The sequence below is a fragment of the Pteropus vampyrus genome, unplaced genomic scaffold (genome assembly GCF_000151845.1).
Source record: "Pteropus vampyrus isolate Shadow unplaced genomic scaffold, Pvam_2.0 Scaffold22, whole genome shotgun sequence".
Classification (NCBI taxonomy): Eukaryota; Metazoa; Chordata; class Mammalia; order Chiroptera; family Pteropodidae; genus Pteropus; species Pteropus vampyrus.
In genome coordinates this window covers 14,253,237-14,266,421 of record NW_011888803.1, presented here as the reverse complement: position 1 = coordinate 14,266,421, position 13,185 = coordinate 14,253,237, and the positions used below count along the sequence as shown (strand labels likewise).

General features: G+C 33.1%; 1 protein-coding gene across 5 annotated transcripts in view; it reads right to left on the bottom strand.

Annotated features, from left to right (window-relative positions):
* CCDC18 (coiled-coil domain containing 18) overlaps positions 1 to 13,185 on the bottom strand; it is a 156,473-nt gene that overhangs the window by 74,587 nt on the left and 68,701 nt on the right. For all 5 annotated transcript variants that reach the window (XR_895645.2, XM_023528117.1, XM_011355662.2 and 2 more), the window contains exons 22-25: positions 7,103 to 7,202; positions 3,592 to 3,708; positions 2,419 to 2,562; positions 1,044 to 1,247 (exon numbers count right to left, since the gene is read on the bottom strand). Coding sequence is in view for 4 of the 5 variants with exons in the window: in XM_023528117.1 (XP_023383885.1) it covers positions 1,044 to 1,247; positions 2,419 to 2,562; positions 3,592 to 3,708; positions 7,103 to 7,202 (565 nt within the window). In the remaining variant the exon portion in view is untranslated. The remainder of the gene's footprint in view (positions 1 to 1,043; positions 1,248 to 2,418; positions 2,563 to 3,591; positions 3,709 to 7,102; positions 7,203 to 13,185) is intronic.

The following is a 13,185-nucleotide window of genomic DNA, read 5'->3' as shown; positions in this document are numbered from 1 at the left end:
GACAGACTATGATTATGGCTTATGGAAGAAAAGACCAGGTAGAATTCTAATCAAATGACCCTGCCCATACATAAGATTTGGTCCTATATTAAAAGATTAACATATGAATGTATATTTAAAGCTTTGGGTTAAAAAATATTTTTAACTGTCATTTTTAGTCATTCCCCACATTCACTCACATTTTTGATTAATTGAGCTTATCAGCTAAAATCAATTATACTATATTTAGATACCATCGATAAAGACAGAAATGAAATAAAAGTAGTTTCCCTTCTTCTAAAAGACTCCCAAATGCCTGACATTTTAATAAAGATTCTCTATATATTCTTTATTAGTCTAACCATCCAGAAATGTTAATAAAAACATTGTTAGGTTCATCAAAATTAAACATAAAAATACTTTAACTCAATTACTATACTGAATTAGTAATCAAATAGCAAAAAAATCACAAGAACTTTTCTAGAACATCAATAAACATGTTTTCTCAAAGTCTAAGTAATTAACCCAAGTATACCAATTTAAATATTTTTAAGCCAAGTTGTTAACCTTCTACCAAATACTGGGGAAATAAAATTTATATCAGTGCTCTTGCTTTTTATCACTATCCTCTCCAAATGTTCTGGACTGCAGGTTTCATAAGTTATAAATTTAAATCATTAGTTTTCATTTATAAGAGTGGCTACAAATGCAAAAGCTTTTACTCAAAAAAAGGTTAGCTTTTCTCCTTCAAATGATAGCTTAAATTCACTTAAAAGTCTAAAGTTCTTTGTAACTCAATTTATTGAAAACTAATTAGGTTGGCCAAAACTCAGTTCTGAGGAACTTCTAGTTATAAAGCTATGCTAACTATAACATTTTTCTTTCTTTTTAAATAACATAACATAAACTACCACTTTAACCATCTTTAAGTTAAATTTGGTGGCATTAAGTACATTCACATTGTGCAACAGTAACTTTTGTAAGAACTGCATTCTACAATTCAAAAAAGTGAATGGTAAAATAAGACTTTTGAATAAGGTAAAGTTATTAAAAATAGGGATTACCTTCTCTTTGGAGAGTTGTTTTATTTCCTCCAGTTCACTTGAGAGCCTTTCTATTTCTCTTTGTGCTTGGACTTGTTGACAACGAGCCTCCACCAATTCTGTATGAGAGTTCTGCATCTGTTCCCGGGTTAGCCTCAGTTCTTGCTCCAAATCTATGGCCTCCTTATACTGAGTTGCAATGTATTGTTCCTGCTCTCTCATAACCTGAAAAGCACAAAGTACTTGTAAATTTCAACATGTAATGATACAGATAACCTATTTCTTATATTTCTCTTTTAATAAGTGACGTTTTCCCTCTCAACTAAACCTCTATAAAATTTAACATACAATGAATATCATCCACTGTGAAACTAATATTCAGGAAATGTCTTTTTTTCTTTTTTAATGACAAAATGACAAAACTACTGTCATAATCTGGGACACACTGGTATATTTGGCATGACTTAAATATGCAAGCCGTATAATCCTTTATTATGAATGTAACATGATAGAACACATAATAATATAAAAAGAAAAAACAAGTTAATATTGGATTATCCATGTCAAAAATGGAGAATGTACTTACAAATAATCAAAACCCACCATTAATCCACACAGCTGAATTACAGTCATGACCTTTTTCTCTATGAAAGTAAAATTTGTCACTGGGACTGCTGCTCTCTCTGATATACTTTGACATTACTCAGATCTCTAGAAAAGTATTGTTTCTTAGAAAAAAAAAATCAGTGTAAAGTAAGTTAGTTCTAAATTAGCTTGTTAGGTAGGTTAGGTGGTAGGTAATGAGCCTTGACTTTAGGACTGATAAGAAAAGAAACCAATTCAAATCACTAGGATCCTAAAGTCTGGAATGGGGGGACCAGGGTTCAACTCTGATTTATATCAATATAAATCTCATGTAAATATTTTTTCCATCATTGTTAGGGAACAGAAAATGATAGGGCCAATAATCATTCCCCCTACCCCTCTGGGGCCCAAAGTTGTTCTCAGAAACCCTACTTGATTTATGTATATAATTCAACTAATATTTATTCATGCTTAGTATGTGATATGTCTGTTCTAGATATTGATATGAGTGAACAAAGGAAACAATTTTGGTTTCAAAAAGGCAAGTGGGTAGAATGGGTTCACAACTCAATACACAAGCAAACTGATGATACGACATCATCAAACCTCATCTGATGAAGTTTAGAACACCAGAATAAAATATTTAATTTAACAAGATCAAAGAAACTCATAGATATCAAGCTCAAATAATTAGCCTAAAAGTACTTATGATACAATTTCTGTATACTAAAACCAACCAGTTTAAAACAAAGATTTCTATCATTCTTTAGATACTACTACTTGTTCCTTAGGAGGAAAATAATTTGCTTACACTTTCCATTTCTTTCATCCTTTGTTGTGTTCGTTCCGTTTCTTTTTTCAGTTGACTGATCTCCTGCTCATTTTGTAGTGTTAAAAACTCTTTTTCTCGAAGCTGTTCTTTGGCGTTTTGCAATTTTTCATTCAGACTTTCTACCTGAATTTTAAACAGAAACAATATCAATGTAACTAAGAAAAAATAATTCTTTAATCATAGTTGCAATCCAAGTAAGTTTTAAACTCATGTATCTAAAATAGCAAAACATAAAAATGTGTTTTCAAGATAACCGTAACTTAGACATAAACATCAGAATTCTTGTGCTTAATAAGATGCTTATATGTATATCTAAAATATGCTAAAAGAGATGAAAGTCTCAGTTATATTTGTATAAGAAAGGAAAATTAGGGTAAATTAAAATAACAAATATCACATGGCCTTAGAAATAATTTTATAGGTAATATATGTATGAGGTAAAAATATACTTTAGTGAGAAAGTCTCCTTCCTACTGTGTTCTTTCTTTAGAGGCAACCACAGTTAACAGAAATACTTGCAAATCCTTCCAAATATATTTTATACATATTCGGACATGTACACATTATAGTTAAGTATGTGGATACATTGATACGAGAAAAACTACATTTAAAATAACATTAAGAGTGTAGTCACCAGAGGCTAGGAAGTGGGAGAAATGGGGAAATGTTGGTAAAAGTATATAAAGTTTCAGTTTTGCAGGATGAGTAAGTTCTGGAGATCTAACGTATAAATAAATAGTACTGTGACTATAGTTAGTAATACTGTATTATGTACTTGAAATTTGCTAAGTGAATAAATTATAAATGTTCTCACCAAAACCAAAACAAAAACAAAAAAAGTAAGTGAGGTGAGTACATGTTAATTAGCTTGATTGTGGTAATTATTTCACAATGTGTATGTATGTCAAAACATCACATTGCACACCTTAAATATATGCAATTTTTATTTGTCAATTATATCTCAATAAAGCTAGGAGAAATATTAAGAGGAGAAAAGGAATATAAAGTACAACATACAAGATGATTAAAATTATGTAGTATTTTTATTATGTGTATGTTATAAAAAAGCCATGTTATATGAACAATAGATGCTTACAGTTAAATAGTTATTTTTAAAAACAATTAAAAAATATGTAATTTTTCATGATTTACCTGTTTGTTGCATTCTTTAAGTTCCAATTCTGATTTCTCCAGAGTACCCTCTAATTTAATTATTTTCTGTTCCATTTCTCCCCTGTGCTCACGAATAGTCATATCTAAATGTGTAACCTAAATACAAAAGTAACAATAAATTGGTGTTCAATTTTATTCTAATGTAGAAAAGTGTGTGCTTGGAATGTGTTTTAGAATTATAGTGGATATAACTGAAACAAACTCATCTCAAATAAATTATTAAAAAGAATGAGAAAAACAACCATTGCTTACTAATACCGGATCTTGAACCCCATATATATTACAGAAACTTAAAGAAAAAATAGGATCATGTAAAATGCTTCAGACTTCATTAGATAAAAGCTGCTAAATACAATACAACATAACAAAAATTGTGAAATGCAGCAAGAGCAGTGTTTGGAGGAAAATTTATAGTACTGAATGCATGCATTAGAAAAGAAGATCTAAAATTGGTCATCTAAACTTCCACATTGGGAAAGTAGAAAAAGAAGAGTAAATTAAATCCAAAGTAAGTAGAAGGAAAGAAATATCAATAATTATAGCAGAAATCAATAAAATTAAAATTAGGAAAACAATAGAGAAAATCAACAAAACCAAAAATTGGTTCTTTGAAAAGATCAATAAAATCAAGTCTCTAGCCAAGCTAAGTAAAAAAAAAAAAAAAAAAAAAAAGGCATCAATTACTAATATCAGAAATGAAAAGGGAGACATTACTACAAATCTCATGGACATTAAAAGAATAATAAAGGACTACTATGAACAACTCTGCTGATGACTTTAATAAAACTAGATGAAACAGACCAAATGACAAAATCTAACAAACATTCATATAAATTTTCTTAGTAAACTAGGACAGAGGGTAACTTTCTCAACTTGGCAAAAAATATCTACAAAAAAACAACAGCTAACATCATATTTAATGGTGTGAGAAACTTGATGCTTTCCCACTAAGATCAGATACAAGGCAAAATATTTCCTCCTAGCAGTACTTTTCAACTTTTACTGGAAGTCCTAGCTAATGCAATAAGAAAAGGAAAGAAAAAGTATACACATTTGGAAGGAAGACATAAAACTGTCTTTGTTTTCAGAGGACATGATCATCTAGGTAAAAAATCCAGAAGATTTGACAAAAAAAATTCCTGGAATTAATAAGCAATTATAGCAGAGTTTAGGATATGAAGTTGTTATACAAAAAGTGAAATGTTTTCCTATATACCATAAATGAACAAGAGGAATTTGAAATTAAAAACCCAATATTATTTATGTTGGCACCCCCATAAAAGAAATGCTTCGGTATAAATCTAACAAAATATATACAAGATCTATATAAAGAAAACTATAAAACTCCAATGAAAGAAATCAAAGAATTAAATAAATGAAGAGTCAATGTTCATGAATAGGAAGACTCAAAACTGTCAAGATGTCAGTTCTCCCCAAGTTGATTCATAGATTCAGGGAAGTTCCAATCAAAATCCCAACAAGTTATTTTGTGCATATGACAAACTGATTCTAAAGTTTATATGGAGAGGCAAAAGACCAAGAATAGCCAAGAAAATATTGAAAGAGAAGAACAAAGTTGGAGGACTGACACTACCCAACTTCAAGACTTACTACTATAAAGCTACACTAATCAAGACAGTGTGGTACTGGTGAAAGAATAAGTGAATAGGTCAATCGAACAAGATAAAGAGCCCAGAAATAAACCCATTTAAATGTAGTCAATTGATTTTTGACAAGGAATAAAGGTAATACAATGAAGAAAAGACAGTCTTTCAATAAATGGTGCTGGAATAAGTACAAAAAAAAAAAAGAGAGAGAGAATCTAGACACAGACATTATAGTCTTCACAAATATTAACACAAAATCGATCAAAGACCTAAATGAAAATGCAAAACTATAAAACTCTTAGAAGATAAAAGATGACTTTTATGGTGATGACTTTTTAGATCTAACACCAAAGACACAATCCATGAAAGAAATAATTGATGAGCTGGACTTCATTAAAATTCAAACTTCTACTCTGTGAAAGCTAATGTCAAAAGAATGAGAAGAAAAGTCACAAACTGGGAGAAAATATTTGCAAAAAACCAATCTGATAAAGAACTGGTATCTAAACTATACAAAGAACTATTAAAACTCAACAATAAAAAACCAAACAACCTAATTAAAAAAATAGGCCAAAGACCTTAACAGATACCTTACTAAAGAAGATAAACAGGTGACAAATAAGCAAAGGAAACAATGTCATTAGGAAAATACAAATTAAAACAACAAAGAGACAATACTACACACCTATTATAATGGCCAAAATGCAAAACACTGATAACACTGAATGCTAGCCGGGATGTGGAGGAACTCTCATTCGTTGCTGGTGGGAATGCAAAATGATACAGCTACTTTGAACAACAGTTTGGAAGTGTCATAAAATTAAACACAATCTTCCCGTATGGTTCAGCAATCATACTCCATGGTATTTAAACAAAAGAGTTGAAAACTTATGTCTACACAAAAAGCTACACATGAATGTTTACAGCAACTTTATGCATTAACTGCCAAAACTTGGAAGTAACCAAGATGTCCTTTAATGGTGAATGCATAAATAAGCTGTAGTATATTCAGACAAAGGAGTATTATTCAATACTAAAAAGAAATGAGACATCAAAGTATGAAAAGACATGGAGGAACTGTAAATGCATATTACTAAGTGAAAGAAACCAATTTGAAAAGATTATATACTATATGATTCAAACTATGTATATGATATTCTGGAAAAGGCAAAACTATGGACACAATAAAAATATCAGTGGTTGCCAAAGTTGGGGGAGGAGTGGGAGGGATAAATAAGTGGAACACAGAATTTATAGTGCAGTGAAAATACTCTGGATGATATTATAATAGTGGATATCTATCCTTATACATGTGTCCAAACTCACAGAATGTACAACACCAAAAGTAAACTGTAATATAAACTCTGGAATTCGTGAGATCATGATGTAATGATGTAGGTTCACAATTGTAACAAAGGTAACAGCTCTAGTTAGGGAATGCTGCTAAGAGCTGTGCATTTGTGGGGGCATGGGGTATATGAGAAATCTCTGTATCTTCTGCTCAATCTTTCTGTAAACCTAAAACTGCTCTAAAAAATAAAGTCTTCAAAAAAGATCCTGGTAAATAATACCCTTTAAATATTTTTGCTCCTCCAACAAACACTAGCTGAGCAAGTAACTCCTTTAATTCCATTTTTTGTGATATACAGTAATATGAGAGTTTAAAAGGTTCGGATACTAATTTAACCTTCATTCTCAAAAATCTGCTTTCTGAAAAAATAGCAAGATAAAGAAAGTTGATATATTTGTAACTTTTAAAATATGTATGTGCACAAAGAACAAATATGCCATAAAATGTTCATTTTACCAAAAGTGTTATCTAAAACACCATGTAATAATATTTTACCAGAAAACTTCATTAAAATAAAATTAAGAAAACCAACTTGAGCTGCTCTTTGCTTTAGCTCCCAATTTCTCTCCTTAAGTGCCTGATCCATTTCAAGGAGTTCTTGCTTTTTGTCTTCAATTTCCATCTTGCATTCTCTGAAATTTATCAAAAGAAAAAGATCGAAGCAAACAGTAGGAATATTATAGTTTTTAAAAGTTACCTTTCCTGTAAGTTAACAGTGAGATAATATATGCAATTATTTTAGTTTGAAAGGGCTCAATTTAAAATAATTATAAGAAAACAGTGTTCTAAAAAAGGCAAAAGTTAACTCAAACTCTATTACAGACAATTTAAGCTAAATGTTAAAGCACACAGGATATAAGATTGAATCAGTATAAGAATTTTAAAAATATGTCCATATTTTTTCATCTCTAGATCAAAGAAGTATTTGTTTGAAAGTCTTTTCTATATAACAGCCATGAGTTTATTATAATTGAATGGGGCATTTATCTCATGGTTGGTATCCCAGATATCCATCTACAGTTCAATAAATGACTACTGTATTTCTCATGGAAATTTTACTCAAAATGATGCTTTACATTTAGTGAATTAACAAAGTCTACTCTAAAATATTTCTATAAGTATATTTATATAAATTCATATTTTTATAAATATACATTTAATAAATTCTCATCCTCCTAAAACCCTAACTTATGTATAATTTTACATTATAAAAATGGTTAGTACTGGAGGAAAAAAAATGGCATACATGACAGAGGCTCTGTTCATCCCTCTGGCGATCAAATCAAACTTGTGATGGAAACAAGGAGCAAGCAGAAAGGAAAAATCACCTGGGATCTAGATGAACAAGCCATACAATTAGGGAGAAATCCAAGTCGTCACCCTGCAATAGCAGAAGGTAGGATGGGGCTAGGACATGGGGCTGCCCAGTCTCGAGCAGCTGAGTGACACGGAGGCAGCAGCAGTGGCAGAAGCCTCTTAAAGGGGCCACTTCCACGAGCAGATTTTCACAGTGATGGATCTGTTGCTCTGAGTGCCAGTGCCAATCTGGCTGCGCACAGAGGGCACCAAGGACTTATAGGGAGACATCGCCAGAGGGGAGACTTGCTTTGTACAGAAGTGCCGACAGTATCCATTGTTCCTTGTTGAGACCTTCTCCCTCCCAGTGCGTGGACACAGCATCACCATAACCATGACATTATCAAACTGGATTAACAGATGTCACCCCACCCAGAGGATTCCCTGAAACCCTGCCTCCCAAATTTGTGGCCCTGCCCAAGCCACATCCAGGTGTATCCTCAGGGAGTCAGGTGCTCCTTGCTGAGCAGTGCTTAGACTCATACTGGAGGCATGAGTCGGTTTCTGGTGTGGCCTTTTGAGGCAACTATAAGCACAGCATCTGTGGATTGCTTGCTAAATCTCAAGAGGTGGCCCCGGAGGGGTAGCGGCTTGGGCTAAATTTGGCCTGCAGCTGTACCCCTCTCAGGACTGGGCCAATGGACACCTACTTCACAAATCCACACTAATAAGACCAGGAGACTTAGGAGCTTTGTTTAGTACATAGAAACAGATACAAAAAGGAAGCCAAAATGGGAAGACGAAGAAGCAGAAACTATTAGACAACAGAACAGAAATCCACATACAGTAGAGTCAAGTAATCTAACAGATGCAGAATTTAAAACACTGTTTACAAAGATGCTCAATGAACTTTTGGGAAGTGTAGATAAATTCAGTGAAAACTTCAACGAAGAGATAAAAAACATAAAAATGGAAATGGAAATTATAAAAGGGAACCGGTATGAAATAAAGAACACATTATCTGAGATGAGAAGTATATTAAATGGAATAAACGAAGGAATAAACAATGTGAATAAAGAAAAGAATCAAATGCCCTATCTAGAGGACGGGAAAGCCAAGGACACTCAATCAGAAGGGCAAGAAATCAGAGGCCAAGACTATAAAAATAATTTAAGGAGCATATGTGACACTATTAAGAGTTCAAATATCCATCTGATTGGTGTAGCTGAAGAAAATCAAGATGTTGAACAGCTGTTTGAAGAAATAATGATGGAAAACTTCCCTAACCTGGTGAAGGAAATGGACATAAAACCACAGGAAGCTCAGAGAATTCCAAAAACTAGGGATCCAAAGAGACTCACGCGAAGATACATCATAGTTAAAATGTCAAAGGTTAAATACAAAGAAAAAAATATTAAAAGCAGCAAGAGAAAAATAGATAGTTATCTATAAGGGAACGTCCATAAGACTGGCAGCTGATTTATCAAAAAAAAAAAAGAACTATGCAGGACAGAAGGGCTTGGCAAAAAATATTAGACAGGATGAAGGCCCAGGATCTACATCAAGAATACTTTATCCAGCAAAGCTACCATTTAGAGTTAAAGGACAGATAAAGAGCTTCTCAGACAAAAATAAGCTAAAGGAATTTATCACCACCAAGCCAGTATTACAGGAAATGTAGGAAGGACTTCTTTAAGAAGAAAAAACATGTATTAAAAACAGGAATAAAGAATGGTAACAACTACATTCCTATCAACAAGCACCGTACGTAGAAAAGAATTAAGTGCTCCAACCAAAAGATAGAGTGGCTGAAAGGATAAGAAAACAAGACCCCTACATATGCTGCCTACAAGAGACTCACTTCAGATTAAAAGACACACACAGACTAAAAGGATGGAGAAAGATATTGCTTTGACGGAACTAGAAGGTATTTAAATCACACAGAAAAAGATAAACACTGTATGATTTCATTTATATGCAGAATCCTAGAAATAAAAAGAACAAACTAGTTAAAAACAGACTCACAAAATAGTGGACAATTTGGTGACAGACAGAGCGGAGGGGCGTTTGGCTGGGAGAATGGGGTGAAGGGTTAAGGAAGTACAAATTAGTAGCTGATGGATGGTCACGAGGATGGGATGCATGGCATAGGGAATGCAGTAAGCATTAATATGTTGGCTAGGTGCAGGGTCAGGGGAGGGAGGGAGCAATTGAGGGGATTGTTTTATGAACTATATAGACATCTAACCAATGTACTGTATACTTGAAACTAATTAAAATAAATAAATTTTAAAAACCTGAATGAACAGTACATTTAAAATCTTAGTATTTCACTATTAAATTATATTTCAATTTTTTAAAAGTAGAATTTCCTAACATTTAATGCTGTATGCATTCAGAAACTGTTACTCCAATGTTAACTGGAAGATGGTTACGAATGATTTTGTTTTGAGAACACAATAAAACTGAGGTGCAGCAGGCAGAATGAGATGCCCCTGGGGCCATTCTTGGCCCCTGGTGGACCCACATTGTCTCCCAGTTATTCAAGCACTAAGCTAGTAAAGGGGTTTGGCAGATGTTAACTAAGGCCTCAAATTAGTTGATCATATACTAGGGAGAGTATCCCAGTGGCCTGACCTAATCACAGGAGCTCTGTGGACCTGGGTCTAAGGCCAGAGACTCAAAGTGTGGGATGCACTCAGTCTGCAGGAGGTTCTCCACACCCAGCTTTGAAGACCGAGGATGAGAGGCAAGGAATGCCAGCTGCTCCTGGAACTAAGAGAGCCTCCGGCTGACAGCCAGCCAGCAAGGATGGCAGAAGCACCTCAGTCCCACAACCAAAAGAACCAAATGCTGTCACCCCAAGCTCTGGGGCAGGACCGCCACCCACAGCCCACACATGACATAGCCATACGAACTTTGAGCACCTCAGGATCCAAATCGGCCATGCCCTGTCCCTCCCCTAGGGACACTGTGAGGTAAATGTTATTGCTTCAAATCCATAAATTTGTAGCAATTTGTTATACAGTAAATAGAAAACTAATAAAAATATCATACTAAGAAAAAAATGCTTAGTGCTAACAAAATTTGAAGACTTTACTACTATGAAGGCTGTGATCAGAGAATTTTAATTTGAAACTTTTAACTTAATTTAATTTAATTTTAATTTAATAAGTTCTGATATAACAAAGGCTGAAAATGTTGATCTTAAAAATCTTCATGATTTTCTAGTCTTAAATGTGAAACAATATTAAATGTACTGATTTTAAAAAGCAGATTCTGAACTTCTTTAAAGAGCTATTAATTATTTTTCTAAAAGCCAAGAGTTATAAAATATAAGGCTAAATAATAATCTAAAACTATTATGAAATGAATTCTAAAGAAAACTCTAACTGCTGTCTATGCAAATAACTGAGCTTCCAAAATTCAGCTATTATATAGAATTTAAGATTTCATTTTTATTTCTTTCATCCATTCATTCACTTAACCATTTAGCAAATATTTATTGGATCCTTCCTATATGTCAGAGTTCTATGTTCTGTGAATTTAAAATCAACAAGATAGATGTCTTTCATCACATGGAGCTTACAGTCTTAGGTTCAGGAAAGAAGACAAACTATAAATAATAACTCGACAAAAAAATATCATAATATAAAGTGCTATGTTAGAGTATTAAATAGTGATGAATAGTGACTGGGTGGCTACTTTAGAAAAGATGAACAGGGAAGGGCTCTCTGAGATAACATGAAGGGCAAGAAGCTGGCCAAACAACCATTATTTCAGGACCCAAGAAACAGCTAAAGCAAAGTTTGATGGTGGCAAAAACTTGGTGAATTTTAAGTACAATAAAAATGTCAGAAGCAAGAAAAATAGTATGAAATGAGGCCAGAGAAACAGGCATTCACCTTGTTATATAAGGTTTTGTATTCTAGGATAAGGAGCTTGGATTTTTTAAAGTTTTTGATAAAATACATATGACATAAGATTTACCATTTTAACCATTTTAAAGTATATAATCGGTTATAGTAAATATATTCACAATGTTGTGTTACCATTGCCACTATCTATTTCCAATACTTTTTCATCACTTCAAATGAAAATTCCAAACCTATTTGCAGTTATTTTCCATTCTCCCTCATCCTAGCTCCTGGCAAATACTAATCTGCCTTCTATCTCTATGGATTTGTTAATTCTGGATATTTCATATAAATAAAATTATGCAACATGTATCTGGTTTCTTTTATTCAGCATGTTTTCAAGATTTATCTATGTTGTAGCATGTAGCAGTACTTTCTTTTCATGGAATAATACTCCTTGTATGAATATTCCACATTGTATTTATTCATTCAACTACTGATGGACATTTGGGTTGTTTCCACTTAGCGGCTACTATGAATAGACCTGCTATGAATATCTGTGCACAATTTTTGTTTGAACACCTTTTATTAGTTATTTTAGGTACATACCTAGGAGTGGAATTGAGTTATATGGTAATTCTATGTTTAACTTATTGAAGAACTATCAAACTGTTTTGCATAGCAGCTATACCAATTTAGTTTCCTACATGCAATGTATGAGGGCTCCAATTTCTCCATCCACTTGCAAACATTTGTTATTTTGGGGGGTTTTTTTTTGGAAAGTTTTTTTTTGGGGGGGGGAGGTTGTTTATCTTATGGTCATTCTAGTGGGTGTGAAGTGATATTTCATTGTGGTTTTGATTTACATTTCCCAAGGAGCTTTGGTTTAATTTGGGATCTTTTGAGAAGCCAGTAGAAGATTTAAGTAGGGGAGCAATATGACCTGATTGATGTTTTAAATCATAAACTTAAATCCATTCTGTGGAAAATGGACTGTGGAGAGAATCAAAAATTTAAGCTGGGAGACCAGTTTGGGAGTCACAGCAATAGTCCAGGTGATAGATGATAATGGCTTATGCTCAGGTGGTAACAGAAAAGAGGCCGAAAAATCAACTGGTTTCAGAAAATGTTCTAAAAATAAAGTTGATAAGATTTGCTAACAGAATGAATGAAAAAAGAGAGAGAAAGAGATAAAATAATCACAGATTTCTGGTTTGAGCTATTGTATGAAACTGAGAAGAACAAGAGGAAAACAATGAGTTCTGTTTTGGCCCAACTTAAGAAGACTCTTAAAAATATTTAAGTGTAGATAACAAGTAAGTCATGAAATATTTGAGCCTGGGTTCGTGGAGCCAGTAGTTAGGTTACTACTGGAGATATGAGTTTGAAAGTCTGACATGTAGTATTTAAAGCTACAAGAAATTTACTAAAAATGAGCTTGCAGGCAGAAAAGAGAAGGGGA